Genomic DNA, 20,919 nt, shown 5'->3' on the forward strand with positions numbered 1-20,919 from the left:
GGAGCGAGCTCAAAAAAAAGCCTGGGGCACAAGCTTTGACGCAGGAGCCCCCGGCCTGGTCCCTGGCACCCCAGCACTGCCGAGTGTGGCCCCCAAACCTTTTACACTTGCACACCTCCCTTGTTGCAGGATTCGGAGGCCCCCTGGGGACAGGCCTCCTGCCCTGGAATTACTGGCACCGCCGGCCAGAAGGATGATGCCAGCGGGCAGCCGGACCCCCAGTACCTGCGGGGACGATGACCCTCCTCTCGTTGGTGGTCATGTTGGGAGGGGGTGGGCCATTCTTCTCGTCCATGTAGCTGTTGTAGTTCATGGCGTTGGACTCGCCGGGCCCCGCCAGCTTGCTGCATTTGCTCACGCTGCAGTCCACGGGGGACTCCCTAGAGAGAAGGAACAAAGTCAGCCCTGTCTCTGCTCCCCCGCACCCTAGGCCAGGGCTTCAGCTCCCTTTGGCGTCACGGCAATGGCAAGGCTGGGCCGTTCGATTCTTGGCTGCCACCAGAGATTTCTTCCAGTGCGGCTCAGTCCTATAATTACGGTACTTACAGCCTCTGGCAGCCCCCGCGGCCCCACACTGGAGTCTGGGCTTTGAGCACGCCCTGTGGCCTCCTGAGTCCACTGCCCATGGCCCACCGCCTTAGTCTTGTGCCAGGCAACCAACGCCCCAGCCACCGCGCCCCAGGCCTGGCCAACTGTGCTCCTGGCACTGTGTCTTGGTCTTGGTCACACCTGGTGGCTGTTAGCATGATAGGAGCCTTTCCCTGCTTGCAGAGGAGCTTCCCGAGATCATGTCATTAATTTCCCCTTTTTGGGTGTATGTGTGTATGTGTGTATGTGTGTGTGTGTGTGTGTGTGTGTGTTGTGTGAAGTTGGTGCTCCCAAACAGTGCTCAGGGCACCTGGGTGGAGCGGGCTACTTCTGGCAAACGTGACCATCCAGACATGACTATTTTTATTTTATTTTGAAGGGGGGCTCCACCCAGAGGTGCGCAGGACCGTTCCTTGCTCTGTGCTCTTGAGTGCTCCCTGGTGGTGCTCATTGAAGCACCTTCAGCATCAGGGATGATGAACCCAGGGTCATGCCTTGCTCCTGTCCTAGCTCTCCGGTCCCCCGAGCAGACAGTCATACTTGGACACTGCTATGTGGCATTGTGCAGGCTCAGGGGTGCTCCAGGCTCCCCAGAGTATCATGGTGGTACCTGGGGGATCAAACTCCAGCCTCGGTGCAGGCAAGGCTGAGCACCAAACAATCTCTCCAGCTTCTCTCTCTCTCTCTCTCTCTCTCTCTCTCTCTCTCTCTCTCTCTCTCTCTCTCTCTCTCTCTCTCTCTCCCCCGCCCCTCTCCTGGGAGGCGGCTGCCTCTGGCTCAGTGCTCAGGGTCACTTCTCAGGACACATGAGGTACCAAGAATCAAATCTGGGCCTCCTGCATGCAAAGCCTGTGCTCCAGACCTTTGCAGCATCCCCAGCCCCCTCAAGCCCTTTCTTAACCTCAAGTCTCCTCTATAGGGCGGCAGAGAGGAGGCGAGCGACGCCACTTCCCAGAGAGAATGAGTCCTACAGGCTGGCAAAGGCGTGTGTGTCCTGTGGCTAGTAGCAGGAACAGAGAGGGTTGGTGACTGCCCGGGGTCACAGAGCGCAGCAAGGCAGGCTCGAAAGCATAGGCTGGTGGGGGAGGGTGGTTTCTTGGTCCAGACACAGAGCCCTTGGTCACAGGCTGATGGAACAGAATAGCAGAACTTCAACCCAGAAGAGAGACCCTGGCCCGGGGTGGCAGTAGGATCCCTGGGCACTGGACTGGGGAGGGGAGGGCGGGGGGACAGGAGAAGACGGCCTGGATCTGAGCATCGGGAACAGAAGAAAGCTTCTGAGACCAGGACCTGGCGGGTAATCTGAGCAGAACGTTCTCTGGGCCACCGGGGGCCACTGGGAGAAGCTGGCACCATAGCGCCGGGCACCTTCCCGGCTTCCGCCCGCTGCTCCACTGCCCCGAGACGAAGAGGAGAGCAGAGCCTGGGTCCCAGCAGCAGGAAGCGTTCGCACTGGAGACCTGGGAGCCGGCCAGTCCTCTCCAGGGCAACAGACCAGGCCTTCAGACCCAGGGGTTCAGATAAGGTTCAGATTACAGCCGGCCAACTCGGCCGCAGAAGCTCTCCGCCTTTCCAGAGGCCTGGCTGCAGCCCTCCGGGGCTGCGGGCTCCAGGCCGTGGGTAGAAGCCCGCGGTCCTGGGGCTCCCAGAATCAGGGTGGTGCCCGCCAGGCCCAGCCCTTCCCGCAACGTGGGGGCGGCAGCGGGAGGAGGCGGCAGCCAAGCCAGGAGGGCGGGGATGCGGGCAGGGCAGAGAGGCCAGAGCACATTCAATAAAGCAAATTAAATGAATTTGTTTCCTAATCTGAAAGGAAAAAAATATTGAAGATCACTTATCATAGCTGGGAGATAAATGCTCCACTGAGATATTAGAAGTCAGACGGTAATTTTTTCCTGATGTTGTACAGAGGGGAACATGGGCTGAAAATGAAAATAAGATGTATAACTTACACATGTTAGAATTTAAGGTTTTACTATTCGCCTACTGTTTTTCCAGGCAGAGAACCAAGAACCAGCCGTCAGAGACCCAGATTGCTGAAGGTTTAATGTCCCCGAGGCGGGCGGAGGGAGTCAGTAGCACATCGGGGTTTTCCTGGCCGGGGGGGCCGCTGCAGGACTTGGCGAGATGAAGCTGCTCCACAAAGACCCTGGTTCCACCTCTGGGCCGAGCGTCGGCCCCGCTCACCAGGTCCCCCACCCACCTCAGGGCCAAGCACAAGGGAACATGTGTGCTCCCAGACAGGCATGCCTGCAGGGCCGTGCCGGCACACCCAATATGGCTTTGTGTGCATGCACATGTGCCCAGACACATGTGCGCACACATGAACCCGTGCACATGTCCACACACATGAACACCCAGCACACGGGCAGGCACACACCTGTGTACCCAGGATACCTCTGTATCCACGCACTCGTGTACCTAACACATGTGCGTGTGCACTCATACACACACACACCCATCTGTGACTCCTAAGGTACACAGGTACTTGCATGCATGCATATGTGAACCATGATGCACACAGCACCCCAGCCATGCACTGCAGGTGCATATGAATCATACACACACACACACACACACACACACACACACACACACACACACACACACTCACAGTCACCACTGTCTGGAACCTTCTCCCATCCTCCCCATCAGCTAAGAAACAACCAAGAGCTGGAGCTTGAGAGTGTCCAGGGGGTCTCTGTCCCCAGGGGCAGCACAGCTTGTATGGGTGGGGAGTCCCACAAAGTGGGGGCTTGTCTCAATCGTGTGTCCCTGGGCAAGGATATGGGTGCAAGGCCAGAGGCGTGACATGTTGATGTGGGCCTGGTGGCCGCGGGAGGCTGGATCCCGCATGTACTCCAAGGCCAAGTCAGCAGGGACCCCAGGGACTTCTAACCCTGGGCCAATCCCTTCTACACTGGTGAGAGGTGGGGCCGCAGGGACACCGACACCCTCAGAATTGGTGGCAGCACCAGCTCCTGCTGTGGGAGGAGAGAACTTGGGGAACTAGGAGCCACTCTGTCAGGCCTGCCCAGAGTGTGGCCTGTCCAGGAGAGGCGCCGAGAGCACCCGGCGACAAGCCGGCCCCCGAAGGCAGCTCAGGAGAAAGCATCCCCCTGGCCTGGGTTCTCTTGTTGGGGTGGCCTGGGGGGGCCCATTTTCTGGCCCACTGGAGCTCTGTGCCCCCAACACACACACACACACACACACACACCATGCTGGGAAAGTTCCTGGGCTGCCTCTACTCCAGACCAAGCCCTGGGTGGGGTCCCGTGGGTGTGCTCGCAGCACCCCAGTACCCGCCTGGGCACTGCCTTGTCCAGCCGGGCTCCTGGGATGCTCAGGGGAGAAGGGAGTGAAGTGGCTCCTTCTGCAGCTCATCCTGCCCTCTGCCGGCTGGGGAACACCCACCCCAGCATCCCGGGGAGGAGACACACAGAGTAGTTCTGCAGGAGGCAGCTGGTACCCAGGGGTCAGGCGGGGACAAGAGCACGGCCAAGGGCCTGGCATAGGGGAAGAGGCCTTGCCATTCAGTGTGTTATATGGAGCACTGTACTTGGAGCCAGCATGGGGCATGCCCTGAGAAGACAGGCAGGTCCTTGCTGCCACCAGAGAGCTGGGGATGCCACCTAAGAGTCATAGGGGAGGTGGCATCGCAGCCTTGTCTGGGGAATCCTCTCCCAGATGGGCTTGCCTCCTGCTCTGCTGTTTGGGTGTGTTGGAAAAATGTCCTGGTAAAAAGACTTCCTAGGAGCGGGAGATGATGACTCCAAGGGCTTCACGTGGAGGGCGCCGGTATCACAAGGTCCCTCCAGCAAGACCAGAATGACCCTTGAGCATTGTTCTGGGAATAGTCCATAAGCACTGCCAGGTATGTCTACACACACTCACAGACTCATACACACACACACTGAACTCACACACTCACACACATTCACACACATACACACATACATACACACTCACACACATATGCACTCACACACTCACACTCACACATTCACACACACTCAACTCACACACTCTCACACATTCACACATATTCACACACATACACATACACACATACACACTCACACACATATGCACTCACACACTCACACTCACACACACTCACACACACTCACTCACATACACACTCACATACACTCACATACACCTACATACACTCACAAACACACTCACACACACTCATACACATATTCACTCACATATTCATACACACATTACACACATACACACAATACACACTCACACACACATACACACCCCCATTGATGTGTGCTACCTGAGGCTATAAATAGATGCACCGTTTTGAAAGACAGCATGGTATTTCCTCTGAAAATTGCAACTCCCAAGGGACCCAGTAATTCACATCTCTCTAAAGAATGGGAAAATGTTAGCAGCAAAAGTTATGTCCTTCCTGGTGTCCAGTGCACATTTATTTACAATAGCTAATATGTGGGAACAACTGATGTGCCCAAGAGTAGGTGGCTGGATCAAGAAGATGTGGGGCAGGGGCTGGAGGATAGCACAGCAGGTAGGGCGTTTGCCTTGCGTGCAGCCAACCCAGGTTTGATTCCCAGCATCCCATATGGTCCCCTGAGCACCACCAGGAGTAATTTCTGAGTGCAAAGCCAGGAGTAAACCCTGAGCATCGCCAGGTGTGACCCAAAAAGAAAAAAAAAAAGAAAGAAGATATGGGGCAGATCTACAATGGAACACTATTCACCCAGGAATATAAGGTGAAAAGGTGGTGACACTTGCAACAGAGCTAAAATAGTGTGCAGAGGTGGAATGGAGTGAAAAAAAAGTCAGGAGGGAGAGACAAGTGTCAGCTGATTCACCCACGGGAGTGATATTAGGAGATGAATTGGTGAATGAATGAAAACAATGAAAAATAAACCCGTGGCTACCGACAAAAGTATTGCCAAGGGGAAGGGTGGCAAGCTTAAATTTAGTTTTTCAAAGGCTTCTTTTAAAAAAACGAAAATTTAGCAGCCAGGTGAAACCACATGCAAAAGATGCACTGGATGTTCGAGGCGTAGGGCCCTCCATTGGGACATACAGATTAATGGTCTTCTCCGTTGGATCTGTGTTGACAAGGCAGTCTGCTCGGTGGGGGGGTTAAAGGAGAACACATTACTAAAAGTAAAGCATTTTAAAATGGAACTGCTGCCGATTTCCACAAGTGCTTGAGCAAGGTGAGAAGTTGCAGGTATTTGGATAATCAGGTTTTGCAATGGCCAGTCTCAAAGAGAAGCCTTTAGGGGCTGGAGATCAGTACAGGAGGGGAGGCATTGCTTTGCCCATGGCCAACCCAGGTTGAACGGTGGTAACCCTTATGGTCCCCTGAGCACTGCCTAGAATGATTCCCAAGTATAGAGCCAGGAATAAGCCCTGAGCACCACCAGGTGTGGCCCCCTAAAACAATAAATAAAATCAAAGAGAAGCCTTTGAGCAGACGGATTTCTTCTCCACCTCTCCATTCAAAGTGGCCACTTGGCTCAGGGCTGACCATCTAGACTATAAATCTGGAGTCCCGTTTCCTTGCTGTCAAAGGACATCTTACATTAACTCAACTCAGGGGCCGCTCAAAGGCCACCCAAGCGAGTCAGACCTGCCACTGCTATTTCCAGTGCCCACTGTACAACAAGCAAAATGTGGGGGGTTGAGAATCCCAACCCCACACACGCACTAGACTTCCTGTTCTTGAAGAGGAGACACAATACATGAAGAGCGAATTTCCGGAAAAAAAATCACCCATAGTGAAGCCATGACCATACCTCTCAGTGGTTTCCATCCTTTACAGACCCCCTGCTCTTAGCTTCCCCAGAATCCTGCACATGGCTTCCCATCCAGGTACGTGTGACCTACTTTCACCCATGGATTCCAGAATCTCAGTAAGGGGCTATGTGGTAGAGACTCAGGCTCCAGTCTTGTGGGGTGGATGTTCCTTAATCTACTTTGTTTGGTTGATTGCCCTGGAGGGGACACCTAGATATGTTCTGGGGGCTACTCAGTGCTTGGGGCTCACTCATAGCTATTCTGATCCTGGGCCTTCAGCCCAAGTCTGTGCTCCACCTGCTGAGCTATCTTCCCGGCCCAATTAAATGTTTTGTTTTGTTCTCAATTCATCATTAGGGTAGGCACATGAGAAAGTCTCTGGGTGTCTCCTAGGGCACCCTGAGCTTGTGCACCAGTATGGGGCAGGCTGTGTGGAACTGGGGTCCTGTACCCAGGCAGACAAGACAAGCAACCCTTTTACACCCCCCTCCATCAACTTCAGGTGTCTGTGATGCGTGGAGAGGAGAGAGGACACTGTGAAGGGTCACGTGCAGATCATAGCTTATATCAGGTTGCTGGCATCTTTATCCAGCAAGGAACCTATGGTGATTCCATGAAGACTCATCCTTGACAGGGAGATGTGGAGAGAGAGTTAGACCTGGGGCCTGGTCTTGCTCTGAGTCCTCAGACCTCAGGCTCCCTATTTGACCTTCCTGCTGGCCTTCCTGTTGGCCACCAGAGCAAGCTGGTATTGTGGGTGCAGCCGTACCAAGCACTACCCCCCGACTCTCCTCTAGAGGGCTCCAGCAACGGGAAGAGGTAAATCCAGGGTCCAGAGAAAGGACTCAGGGCTGGAACATGTGCAAGACAGGTAGAAGCCCCGGCATTCCTTGATCCCCCAGCACTGCTGGGTGTGGCCCCCCAAATGAAGGAACAAGAACAAATGATCTGGGGCTGGAGCTATAGTATAGTGGGTAGGGCATTTGCCTTGCATGTAGCCGACCCAGGTTCGATCCTCAGCATCCCATATGGTCTCCCCCCGAGCACCGCCAGGAGTAATTCCTGAGTGCAAAGCCAGGAGTAACCCCTGAGCACTGTGAGGTGTTACCCAAAAAGCATAACAAAAAGAATAACTGATCTTCCCAAGAGTGTGGAAGAAATCCACTATATATATATATATATATATATATATATATATATATATATATATCTTAGAGCTTAATAATATTTTCAAGTGTCTAGAAGTAGTAACTTGACATAGCCTGAGAGTGAATTTCTCTTCAGCATGATCTGAACAGTGAAGAAACCTTGACTTATGTTCCACTTTTCTGGGCTGGAAACCCAGATGCCTTTGGCTTTTCGAGCACAGGACAGTTTGGGATCTTCCACATTTCAGATGCTCAGGAGACAACGTGTGGGGCCTCACCAAAGAGCTCACGTCCTGGGCAAGAGCCGGGAGACCCCAAACTGTAGCATTTGCTTTGGTTCCATTGCCTGGAATATCGTTCATGTTCTAGTGAATTAGGTCTCTGGAACCCGTCAAACCATCCACGTGAAGCAAAGTGCCGTTCTGTCATCCTCAGAGGACAGAAGAGGCTCAGGGTTGAGACGGAAATAGCTCAGCCGCTGCTTGAGCCTATCGTTTCATTAGCAAGATCGAAGTCACAGAGCCTGACACAGGTCCGTACGGAGCCAAGTGATTTTGCTGAGACCACTCACTCCGGGCTGCCCATTTGTCCTGTGGACTCATGGGCACTTTGAGATTTATGAGATGGGGGCACAGCTGTGTCTAACCTGGGCCCCTCAAACTATGATGTGTCCCTTGCCTCCAAAAGCGGTGCGTAGGAGTGAGGCAGCATCGTTTCTTTGGAACCCACCTTGCCCTCATCTGGACCCAAAGCCTAAGGGAGTAGTGCAGCTGTATGCAAGGAGCCTGGGGCTAAAGTCATCTGTTTCCTGAGCTCCAAGTCAATGTCAGGTCTATTTCCTGGGAACCAGGGTGGTTTCGTGTTTATTTCCCGGGAACCAGAGGGACGTACTGTAGCACTCCAGCTTGGTGAGCTAAGTGGCTGCCAAGTGGTTTCTGACCTTAGAATTGCTTGACGGGGACCCTCATTATCCCTTAGTGCCTTGGGACTTCAGAGGTTTCTCTTGAAGCCAGGGAAGGAGTTCAGCTCACAGGGGCAGTGCTTCTGAGCACAAACACAGGCTCTGTCTGTCCGTCTATCTGTCTGTCTGGGAGGTGGCCATGGGCTCTGGGTCTCCCTTGCAATTTCTACCGGAGTGAGCGGCAGGACTATAGCTCAGCATCGGGGCTTTTGCCTGTGGTCAGCGGCTCACGCTGCCACATGTCACAGCCATTTCCCGATCACCTACCGGGAGCTGGCGCTGCTCAGCTGATGCAGCAAAGCCCCACCCAGATCCCCACAGGAGCAAAGATAAGGGCCTGGAAGAGTCAAGACTCTTCTAGGTGGGGCTGAGCGTGGCTGCCACTGGCTGGATCTGAAGCAGTGAGCGAGTCAGATGGCGGAGGGGAGTGGGATTGCAAGAAGCAATGCCAGGAAAGAGACTGGGGGGGCTGGTGCAGTGGGAAGGAGTAAAGGGGACAAAGTGGGTGTCCCAGGGATGAGGGGGTATCATGAGGGTTGGGAAGGCTTTGCATGAGCCATTTCAGAACGTGGCGCAGGCGGGCAGGCTGTTGATAGCTGCTCTGGACAGACTTCAGGAGGAAGTGAGAAACAGAGGGTGTGGGGTCACCTGGGGGGGTGGGCTGGGGAGGGGCTGTCGGGTGCAGGCACAAAGGCTTTGTCTACAACAGACTCACCAAGGCCTCCACAGGGGTGGGCCATGGGCTTTCAGCAAACAAAGGAAGCTTTGGGGGTGAGCCCGCGTGGGGTGGTGGTGGCTAAAGAGCCCCTCACAGTGCTTGGCTCGTGGGGTGTGCATGAGAGCGTGAACACCGATGCAGTCTCCAGGCAGGTGGGACCCACTTGCAGGACCTGGAGGGGGGCCCTGGTTTAGGGCCAGTTTGGCCCCATCCCTCAGCCCCCCACAGCCCCACCTGCCTTTACCATCATAAGGGAGCTAGAACGTCTGAGGACAAAGAGGATAGATCATAGGGACCAGGGGCTGATGATGAAGCCCCCCAGTGAGGAACCCACTGGGTTGGCGCGCGCACGCGCTCGAGTGTGTGTGTGTGTGTGTGTGTGTGTGTGTGTGTGTGTGTGTGTGTGTGTGCACGTGCTCGCGCATGCCACACTCAGAGATGCTCAGGGCTTACTCCAGGCTCTATGCTCAGGGATCACTCATGGCAGGGTTTGGGGGGTTGGCCACATGCAAGGCAGGGTCTTATTTCTGGGCCATCTTTCCTATTTATTTATTTATTTATTTACTTACTTACTTACTTATTTAGGCTTTTGGGGTCACACCTGGTGATGCTCAGAGGTTACTCCTGGCTCTGTGTTCAGGAATTACTGCTGGCGGTGCTTCGAGGACCGTATGAGATGCAGGGGATTGAACCCAGGTCGACCGTGTGCAATGCAAATGCCCTGCCCATTGTGCTATCCCTTTGGCCCTCACTGTCCTTTTTATCTTTCAGGAGAGGAGCTCATGGGGGAACCCCCAAGGCTTCCAGAAACACTTCCCTTTCCTCGGGGGGTGTTGGGGACCCTGATTGCTGAGGGACTGGGAGTTCCGAGGGCAGGGCTGGGGGAGGCGCCCCTCCCTGTCTCTCTGGACCTGTTCCTTAGTCACAGCCCCCACCATCAGACGTGATGTCCAAACATCCCCTCCCACCCCCAATTCTCATCTGAATCTCAGATCCCAAGGCCTGGCTGATGTGCCCACCGGGAGGCTGGCCCTGAGGAACGCCACCGAGAGCAGGGACATCTCAAGGCGCCCTCCTCCTCGGGGCACCGAGTTCGGTCACCTCCGATTCTCTGCTCCCACAGAGCCGCCCCCCAGCACGCTTCCATGGGAGCACTCGCCCCCTCAGAGACACATCTCCGGGTCTGCCCTTCCTGCCCCCACTACGCCACTGGCATCCTGTGACAGCCTTGTCATCCTTTCCTCCGGCAAGTTCCCCAAACTTTCTCCTTTCCACTCTGCTCTCTCCCTCTGTGTGTGGACAAGGACTCAGGTCGGCCGGCGGCTGCACTGATGAAACTGAACACCGGAGTCCAGGCTGGGGCTGGGGACGCCAGTGGGACAGAGCCTCTCTCCTTCCCTTGCCTGTCTCCTTGGGTCTTGGCAGGGCGGGACACACGTTCTCTCCTTAGCCTGTACTTCGGATCTTTGCAGGGGAAATGCTCTCTCCTCACTCTGTCATCGGGCCTCCTCAGCCCTCTGGGCCCTGGCCCTGTGGTGGGGGCCCAGTGCCCGGCGAGTGTCCTCTCCTCTCCTTGCTGCTCCTTCTGGGGGCACTTTCTGGGTCCCCCTCTAAAGCATCAGCCGGAACCCTGCCAGGGCCATGGAAATACCGCAGCCTGGTTTTAGGAAGTGGGGAGCGGGTGGTCAGAGTGTTGGGTCAGTAGGGCAGAGCAGGAGTGGACAACCCTGCCTCCGGTCGACCTGGCAGCTGATGCATGCTCCATGATTTGCTCTCTCTGGCCTCATCTCTCCCCACCCCTACAAAGCCACTGAGCATCCCAGCTGTGACCCACCTGTCTAGTAGGCTGAAAACTCCCAGGGTCCAGGGAGCACCAGCATTACTGCCCCTCTGCCACCACCCTGGGACTTTGGCTGCAAGAGTCGCTGGCTCACCTCTGAGCTGCTGCCACACCTCTGCCCTATCCCCCTCCCGAAGGTGAAGCATCTTCGACAGGACTGGGCCAGGAAGAGGACTCAGGGGGGAGGGGCACAGCCCCATGGCCCTGGGGACCCCACCCTGCTGGGTGTCACTGGAGAGCCCCCACCGTCCCAGAATAAGGGCTCTGCTTAGGGGTCCTGACGCCCCTCCTGCAAATGCTCTCAGCAGGAATAATAAAGCACGCCCCGGGCTGTGGAATAGCTGGAAAGGACATTTGCAGGATTTGCACACTGGGTTTGATCTCTGGCACTATGTCGTCCCTGCCAGGAACAACTCCCGGGAGTAACCCCTGAGCACTGAAAAAGGAGGCCACCGCAAAATAGTAAACAAACCAAGAGAACGAACAGCCTGTCACTAAGCTCTCTGCTTACAGCATCCCTGGGCCCAACAGAGAGCAGGGGTGTCTGTGTAGAGCCCAGCCCAGGAGGGTGACATGGGGGCCCAGGAGGACCCTCTCTCCATCCAGGCTCCCTGCTGAGCACCAGAGCCCCTTTGTGCCACAGGGGAGCTGGGCGGGTCCATCTGAGCGGGGAGACCCGTAGCCTCCACCCTGCCTGCCCCCACACCAGGCACCTGTGTTCCTTCATGTGAGTGGGTTTGTCCGACGCTGCCCCCACCCCAGGGACCTGGCAGACTGCAGCCCTCCCCCTGCCCACCCCGGGCATCGGGGGCTCGAGGCTTACCTGGACCCATTCATGTGGTCGTATTCTCGCTTCACGCTCACCCGCCCTGGCTGCGCCATCCACTCCTGCTGTGGGGGCAGCGGGTTGATCTTGTGGGGCTGCCCGTAGTCGGGGCTCCCTGAGGCGGTCATGTCGGCCTTCGGCAGGTGGGCGGCCGCGCCGTAGGCCGAGTCGAAGAGGGACTGGTCGTCGCTCACCACCGACAGAGCCTCCTGTGGAATGAGACGGGACATGAGCAAGGCCGGTCACGTCTCAGGACATGGGCCTGCGGCAGCTTCTCTGCACGGTGGCCGGGGGGACTCAGCTCGGGGGCACATTCACAGGCAAAGTGGGTAGTAGTTGGGGTGAGAAGGGGCTTTGGGCCGTGCCTCCCATGGGAGTGTTCTTAGGCTGGCTGGGATGCTGGGACCCCAGAAAGGAGGAGAGAGGGTTGCACAGCCAAGCACAAAAAGGTGGTACCCTGGACTCTCATAATAAGTGGGACCCCCCCATTAAGAGCTGTGCCCACCCCTCCACCTAGCTGAGAGGGGACAAGAGTGAGTCCGAGGAGAGCCACCCGCCAAGGTTAAACGTGGAATTCAAGGTCACCCCGGGAAAGACGGGGCCAGTGCTGACAGACTCCCTTGTCCTTCCTCATTTCAGATTCAGCTTTGTCCGAGCTGAGAGAACAGAGACAACGTGTCCGCCGGACTCGGGGATCCGCCAGGGCACTCCGCACGAGGGGTACTGGTGTGCCAAGGACCCCCTTCCCGACAGCCTTGTCACGCTTTCCACCCTGACTCCCCACAGTGTCTGAATCCCGACGGCTCAGCCAGGGTGCATGGGAGGTAGAATCACGGCTGGGTTGTGCGTATGGGGGGCGGCGTGGGTCCTCCTGGGAGGAGCTCTGTCTCTCCACGCATGCCCCCACGCGCGCCCATCCAAAGCACTGGGGCTTGTGATGAGACACAGGAGGAGGGGAACCCTATCTTGTCCATCCTCTCCAGAAATGTCGACTGCCAAAGAGCCAGGATTGCAACATCTCCCCCATTCCGTGCCCCATTGCAAGCAAGGAAACAGACGGTGCTCTCCCCGCCCCATAGTGACACGAAATGTGGTGACCCACTTTTCAGAAGAAACGGCAGCCACCCACAATCCGGGGTTCCTGTCAAAGCTACAAGAATGCCATCTACCGTGAAGAGGAAATGGGCTATTCATGGGCACATGTTAAAGTAACCACGTGTGTGAGCACTGACGTCCAGGACATTCGAGTTTGCAGCTGGATGATTCCCTTAAGACTCATAGGTTGGCACATGCCCAACCAAGCCTGCATTGGATCCCAGCAACTGCAGGGCTGGAGAAGCACCTCACCCTCAGGCACCTTCATTGAATCACTGGCCTGATAGGTGGGGTTCGAGGGGCAGAGGGGTGCAGAGCCCCTGAGAACACTTGGGAGATACCCCCCTGCAACAAGAAATTCCTATACTGATGCCCTAGCCCTGATACCTGGCAGAAACCGTACCCGAGTTAGGTTCTTTACAGACACCCTTGACAAGGGTCAGAAAGACAGTACAATGGGTAGTGAGTTTGCCCGGCACAGGTGGCTAACCCTGGTTTGATCCTGGGCACTCCATACGGTCCCCCAAACCCTGCCAGGAGTGATCCCTGAGCACTGAGGTATGCCTCCTTCCCAGAGAAGGGTAAAGTAAAAAAAAAAAAAAGAAGTGCTTAAAAATCCAGAATAAGGGCTTTTAAAGTGGGTTCGTTACTCTCATCAGACTTTCCAGAGTCTAAGAAGAAAATAATGAGGAGACAGGGAGTCGCAGGAGCTGCCAACTGCGGACTGCAAGAGGGCAGCCGGGCGTCTGCAAGGCAGAGTGGCCTCCCAGCCTGCCGGAGCCTGGGGTGGGGCTGCAGGCTCCAGAGGGCGACCAAACCCTTGTCTGTGGTGGGACCGGGCTCGGGATTCTGTTGGGCCTCATCTCCAGAGGCCTCCAGACACCTGCGCCAGCCCCACCCGCCCCTCTGTCCCCGGGCCCTTCTCTGTCCCCAGAGGAGGACCACAAGAGGACTTCAAAGCAAAGCGTCCCTGGGCGCCTGTGTTTGGTGGGACCAGGGAGCATTCCTGAGCCGCCGCCAGAAGGCTTTGGAGCACAGAAGGAAGCGAGCAGAGATAGGGCCAGAGTAGGCAGTTTCAAGACCTGCTGCACAGCATGAGATTCACCGGTAGCATTTAGCCGGACATCTGCCAGGGTGCCTCTCTGCTCTCCACCCTGGAGATGGGCAAACTCAGGTTCTGTTCACAGGAAAGCCGGGACTCTCAGAACTCCTTGTCTTTCCGTTATTATGCTGATCCCATTTCCCTTAGGATCCATTCTGGTACCAGATCCAAATGCGTTTGGAGCCGTCATCGGGCACCTAGCTTTCCAGTACCAGATCGAAAGGCCTGACAGTTGCCCACAGCACTGACCCTAAGTCCCTGAGTTAACCAGATGCAGGGGTTCGTTCCCCCAAAGACCCGTAATGCCCTCCCTGTGAGGAAGAGGAGAACACCCCAGTTCCCTGACTGAGGATCGGGGTTGCAGCCACAGTACTTGGATTGTGGAGCGCCCAGAGAAAGAGGTTAGCATCATTGTCCCCCCAAGGGCAGGGCAGATGGTCAAGTCGGGTGGAGAAGCAGGGTCAAACTCAGGTTTGCAGCAAAGAGGTTCCCACAGTGGAAAAACTGGGGTTTCTGCAGGCAGATCCTGAGAGAATTTTCAGGGAAGGAATAGAACCTGGTGAGAACAACCCATTAGGAGAGAGTGTAGGTGAGGGGGTGGTGAAAAGCCAGTCTGAGCCCATTTGGATGAGAAGACACTCCTGTCGAATCGAGTCCAGAGGAAAAGGAAACCACAGTAAGAGGGTGACCCCCATCTGACCTGGAAGCTTCTCTTTGTGTCCAGACTGGCTCAGGACTTTCCACCAAGTCCTCCTTCTAGACTTTTCTCTATGACTGCCCCTTCTCCCCTTTTGCATGTGCTTCCTTGGGAGCCTCCTTGCACCCCAAAAGCTGTGAAGAGGCATGTCACAGGGAAGGCTTGGGGGCCTGAGCACAGGCCTAACACAGCGAGAGTTGGGGTCAATCCCCAGGCACGGAGGACCACTGCGGTATGTCCATGGTGTGTTTTTTTTTTTTTAATGGGAAGGTTGTAAATAGAAAGGTGTGTCAATAGCACCATCACCCTCTGTCACTTTGCTCAAGTACATCCTGGTCCCTGAGGGCTCCACTGGGACCCTCTGTCTGCCCTTTGCTAGCGGCCATTGGAAGGAGGATCCTGGCTCACTCGAGTCCCGAGTTTTGCTGTTTTTATATGACTGCCCTCTCTCTGCCCCTTCCCAGAATCCCCGCCCAATCCTTCCAATCTTGGAATGCATATGAGCCCTCCTGACTCAGCACTGCCCTGAAAATGCCCCCTGAGCCTTTCCCCCCTGAGCACTGTGGGCCTTCCTGAGTGGAGGGCCCACAGAGCTTCACCCCCCACCACACATTCTTCTGCTTACAGCATTGATGTCCAAAGGCCTTTCTCCACAGCCGTGTTGAGAGAAGCGCTGGTGCTGGGTGGAGGCTGGGTTAGGAGGAGGAGGAAGGGCATCCTGGCTGCCTGCTGAATGGCCCGGAGACCGCAGGGGCAACAGGTGGGAGATGACAGCCAGACCCCAAATGAGCTGCTTTGAGGAAAGTTAGAGCTGGGGAGGAGAACAACATCCCCATCCAGGCCAGTTGAAGCGAACACTTTAGGAGCACCCGAGCCCACACTTGGCACATCTGCTGCCATCTTTGTGAGGTGAGAGGCAGTCTTGTCCAAGGGGCTTGGGGGACAGCAGGATCCATGAGGGGACACGGGCACAGAGCCGGCCATGGGTGGCTTGGCGCTGGCCTTAGGTGAGTTAGCCCTGACTTCGTTCACTTGGCGCTGGCCTTAGGTGACGGGGCTTCTAAGAAGGTTGGGCTCATCAGAGCTCATGTATGGCAGGTGAGTCCCAGGAGCTACTTTGATCTAGGAAAGGGTTCCTGGGCGGGAGAATGTTTCCCTACGTGGCCCCTGAGACATAGTCCTAATGGCTGCTCTTGTGGCTCAGATTAAACTCTCACAGCTCTGAAAAGTTTGTCAAGTTTCATGGAGCTGGAGCGATAGTACAGTGAGTAGGGCTTTTGCATTGCATGTAGCCAACACCAGTCTGAGCCCTGGTACCATATATGGTCCCCCGAGTCCTGTCAAGATTGATCCCTGAGCACAGAGCCAGGAGTAAGCACTGAGTATAAAGCCAGGAGAAAGCCCTGACCAACACTGGCTGAGACCCAACCCCACCCCACCTCAGAGAGTGAAACAAAAAAAAACAAAAAAAATTTTTCCCGAGTTTTAAAACTTTCACTGTGCTTCCGAACGCTTAAATGACTATTTGATTACCCCTAATAAGATGGCACATTGGGGGTTGACTGGGTTCATGCCCAGAACAATGGAAGAACCTGGGTATCAATAGTCACAGACTGTCAGAACAACTGAACCCCTTCCGGTTTGGAGGGTCTTATTCCACTGACTGGGACCTTCCGCACTGCGCCCCTTGGCAGGGGAGAAATTATCTTTTCCATCACTTCTTGAGTCCAGTTGGCTTTAGACTGTGGGCAACGGACTCGGGCTGGTGCATGGGCATGAATATAGTGAAAACCTTGGCACTGGAACAATAATATACTCACTGGTTGGGTACTCGCCTTGCTGTAGCCGATCGGGTTTGATCCCTGGTTCCCTGCATAATTCCCGGATGGGTCTCCCATCTGGTTCCCTGACGTTGCCAGGAGTGATCCCCGAGTGGAGTCAGGAAGAAGCCCTGAGCACTGCTGGGTGTGCCCCTCCCCTGCCAATAAAAGAACCATGGTCTCTGGCATGGGCGAAGTGCAGGACTGCGGGCTTGTGTGGGCCAGGGCTAAGTCACAGGAGTCAAGAGGTGTTCCAGCACCTGCCACTCAGGGGAGGAGAGACAGAAGGTGTGGGTGCCTCACCCTGATGCTCAGCTTTGGGGGCCTTCCACCATCTCTGCCCAGCCAGCCCTGCATGGGCACATCCCTGGACTGGGAGAACAGCCCTATGTTGGCCCTGCTGAGAGTTGGAAAGACTGTGCTGTGATTCCGAATATTCTGGGCTCTTGGTTAATGGGTCCGAGATCTGAGGGGGCCTCAGTGCCTTGACTTCACCCTGAGAGGGAGGTACCCGATTCCTGCCCGCCTTGCTCTGAGCCAGGAAGAGCAACTCCAGGGAGGGGCAGCTCAGGCCTCTCTGAGTTGAAGTGTTGGTATTTTTTTTCACCTAGGAGTCCCCGTGGGGCCTGGGAGCTAATCCTAGAGTGGTGCCCTCTGGGGATCCCTCTTCCCTGCACAGCTGGGGACTGGGGTGTGGAGCACTTCACTCATGTATGCTAGAAAATGGAGGGACTGGAACGATAGTTCATTGAGTAGGGCCTTTGCTTGCACACAGCAGACCCGGGTCCAATTCCCAGCATCCCGTATGGTCCCCTTAGCATGGCCAGGAATGATTCCTGAGTGTAGTGCCGGGAGTAAGCCCTGAGCATCACTAGGTGTGAGCTCCCACAATGCCCCCAAAATAAGGATCAGAGGAGCAGCCACTGGTCAAAACACTCAAGTCCAAAACCTGTGTTCAAGAGTGATCTAATCGAATCCTCCCAGCCCTTGGAAACGGAGTGCTATGGTCGCCCCAGACCATCTCCAGCGAGAAGACGAATGCTCAGTAATGTGGGGTAACTTGCTCGGGTCACACAGCCTGGAGAGCAGGGACTGAAGTTCAGGTCCACACCCAGGTCTACTCTTCATTCCCAAGCACATGACTCTGTGTGTCTTGTCACTTAGAGCACAGCCAAAGAGCCAGCGGGACTCCAGTTCCAATCCAGGCTCCACTAATTGCTCAGGAGTTGGTGCCAGGCTCTGAACTCATTGCCTGCCTGCAGAACAAGCATCAAGACCCACGCCTGGGGGAGACGCCTAGTGGGCGACCCCCGGTTGAATTCCCAGCAAGGTACATCCCTGAAGCACCATCCCGAGCTCCTTGCTCAGGAGGAGACCCTGGTACAATCCCAAAACTTTACCTACACTGATAGATTCTGAATGACAATGAGATCCTGTAAGCAAAACAGTTAAAGATCTTAGGACCCTTCTTTCCTTCCTTCCTTCCTTCCTTCCTTCCTTCCTTCCTTCCTTCCTTCCTTCCTTCCTTCCTTCCTTCCTTCCTTCCTTCCTTCCTTCCTTCCTTCCTTCCTTCCTTCTTTCCTTCCTCCCTCCCTCCCTCCCTCCCTTCCTCTCTTTCTCTCTTTCTCTCTCTCCCTTTCTTTCCTTCTTTCTTCCTTCCTTCATTTCTTTCTTTCCTTCCTTCCTTCCTTTCTTTCTTTCTTTCTTTCTTTCTTTCTTTCTTTCTTTCTTTCTTTCTTTCTTTCTTTCTTTCTTTCTTTCTTTCTTTCTTTCTTTCTCTTTCTTCCTTTCCTTCATTCCTTCTCTCTCTTTCTCTCTTCCTTCCATCCTTCCCCCTCCCTCCCTTCATTCCTTTCTCTCTCTCTCTCTCTCTCTCTCTCTCTCTCTCTCTCTCTCTTAATTCAAGACAGAAAGGTGAGGACTGTGAGGGACAGACATAACAGAGAGAAAAGGGGGACATAGCAACTAACTGAGGTTGACAAGGGTTCAAAGTGAGCAAGTGAGAGAATGGCTAGTTCCAGAGTCTGCTGGTGACCAGGTCCTGCTCAGGGCCAGCCTCCAGGGTCCTTTTCAAACACAGACATCTGACATGGACATGGCTCTCCGGGGCTTCAGCTCCAGGCGCTGTCTGGCTGTCTAGCTGCAGGCCCCTAGGTGGCATAGATAAGGCTGTCTCACACGTGCATGCAAATGAGAGGCAGTTCTCACCCAGATAATCACAGTAGTAGATGGCTAGCACCTACCACTCCTGCTCACACTGTATGTGTCTCAACGTGTGTGGTGTGTGTGTGTGTGTGTGTGTGTGTGTGTATGTGTGTGTGTGTGTGCGCGTGCACATGAACATTCGTGTATGCATGGGTGTGCATGTACATGCCTGTGGATTCTAATGAACAAAAACACATTTTTCTGTGTATGCATTTTTTCCTTGCTGGTTTTCTTTTCTTTTTTGCTTTTTGCTTTTTGGGTCACACCCAGCGATGCTCAGGGGTTACTCCTGGCTTTGTACTCAGGAATTACTCCTGGCGGTGCTTGGGGGACCATATGGGATGCTGGGGATAGAACCTGGGTCGGCTGGGTGTGCCAGGCAAACGCCCTACCCGCTGTGCTATCAGTCTGGCCCCTGGTTTGCTTTTCTTACCTGCCTCCCTCCCTCTTTCTTTTCCCTTCTCTTTCCTTCCTCTCCTCCTTCCCTTCCATTCCCTTCCCTTCCCTTCCCTTCCCTTCCCTTCCCTTCCCTTCCCTTCCCTTCCCTTCCCTTCCCTTCTCCTAACCTCCCCTTCCGTCCCTTCTGTCCCTTCCTTCCTTCTTTCCTTCCTTCCTTCCTTCCTTCCTTCCTTCCTTCCTTCCTTCCTTCCTTCCTTCCTTCCTTCCTTCCTTCCTTCCCTTTCTTCCTTCCTTCCTTCCTTCCTTCCTTCCTTCCTTCCTTCCTTCCTTCCTTCCTTCCTCCCTTCCTTCCTACCTTCCTTCCTCCCTCCCTTCCTTCCTTCCTCCCTTCTTTCCTTGCAGATGTACCTTCCAAGCTTTTGCTTTCTTTATACTAAGTCAGATGTTCTCCATGCACATGTCAGTTGAGATAGGGGGATGTGGTCAGACCATTGCCACATGACGGCCTGGCTGATAACATTGATGAGCAAAAAAGAAACTTGTGCAGAATTCAGAGATCTCAGCTAGTGGCAAGCAGCAAGAAAGGGCTTGAAAGCCTGCTTTAGTATAGGAACTCACAAGAGGCATCCCTATCCTCTTAGCCACACGATCATTTTGTTTCATGGAGAAAGACACACGACCAGAAACCCAAAATCTCTAATTCCAAATTGTTTTCCTCTCCTCCCTTTCCTTCCTCAGTCCTGTCATAAATCTGTTTGTTTGTTTGAATTTGGGTCACACCTGGCAATGCTCACGTTGAATTTGAGTTACTCCTGGCTCTGCACTGGGGAATTACTCCCGGCAGTGCTCAGGGGACCCTCTGGGGTGCCAGGGATCAAACCCAGTTCGGCCACACATAAGGCCAGTGCCCTACCCGCTCTGCTATTGCTTCGGCCTCACTCTGACCTGAATCTTGTAAGAACCTGCTTCCTGGCTGATTGGCATAGCTGGAGGAGGAGACAGGACTGTCAGAGAGCCAGAACTACTGCCCCTGCACCATGGATCCACCTGGCCCCCAGCCCAGGCCTCTGTAAAGCTAATTTCTGGGCGTCGCAGGGAATACTCTGGCTCTTGCTTTCTGTCACATCCTTGGCCTATTGACAGCCAGAGAGCAGACCACATGCCATCAAGATTGCATGGAACCCTCCTTCACTGTGTCGGGAGTTGGGGAACCCAGCGGACTCTACCTGGGGGCTCCCCAGCCCCTCTGGCATTCTTCAGAGTCCTGGCTTCTGTGAGATGGGGTAAGCCTTTGTTTCTCGGTTCACTCTGGAATGATGCTTCTGGAATGGTCCCTGGGGCTCATCCCTAGCTTTAGATAACCCCACAGAAAGCCTCATGATCACAGGCTTCTCTTTCCCCAAATTGTCCCCATGCCCAGCTCTCCTCCTGGGCAACAAACTCAACACTATCCCCAAGTCTCAGATGGCACCTTGGGCTTCTCCACCCCATCCTGGTTCCCAGTCACCTGACTCTTTACTGGCTGGGGTTTCTGCAGGGGGCTGCCCAGAGGAAGGCCACTACCTGTGTCTGGAGTAGACCGAATTAGAATCCTTTGCCTTAGTGAGAAAAGGGAGTGAGCGTAAATGAATAAGGAGAAAGGGGTCCGGGCAGACTATGGTATGTGCGCCTATCCCACCCTCTGCATTGTCTGTCGCCGTGGGAGATCCCAGGCCTCGTGGGATTCATGCTTC

At 54.9% G+C, this 20,919-nt stretch overlaps 1 protein-coding gene across 1 annotated transcript in view; it reads right to left on the minus strand.

The window, feature by feature from the left end:
• The window catches only part of FLI1 (Fli-1 proto-oncogene, ETS transcription factor), a 118,648-nt gene that overhangs the window by 44,032 nt on the left and 53,697 nt on the right, over nucleotides 1-20,919 (minus strand). The window contains exons 2-3 of the mRNA XM_004614114.2: nucleotides 11,866-12,077; nucleotides 226-380 (exon numbers count right to left, since the gene is read on the minus strand). Of these exons, the coding sequence (XP_004614171.1) occupies nucleotides 226-380; nucleotides 11,866-12,077 (367 nt within the window). The remainder of the gene's footprint in view (nucleotides 1-225; nucleotides 381-11,865; nucleotides 12,078-20,919) is intronic.

This window comes from Sorex araneus, chromosome 3 (genome assembly GCF_027595985.1).
Source record: "Sorex araneus isolate mSorAra2 chromosome 3, mSorAra2.pri, whole genome shotgun sequence".
Lineage (NCBI taxonomy): Eukaryota > Metazoa > Chordata > Mammalia > Eulipotyphla > Soricidae > Sorex > Sorex araneus.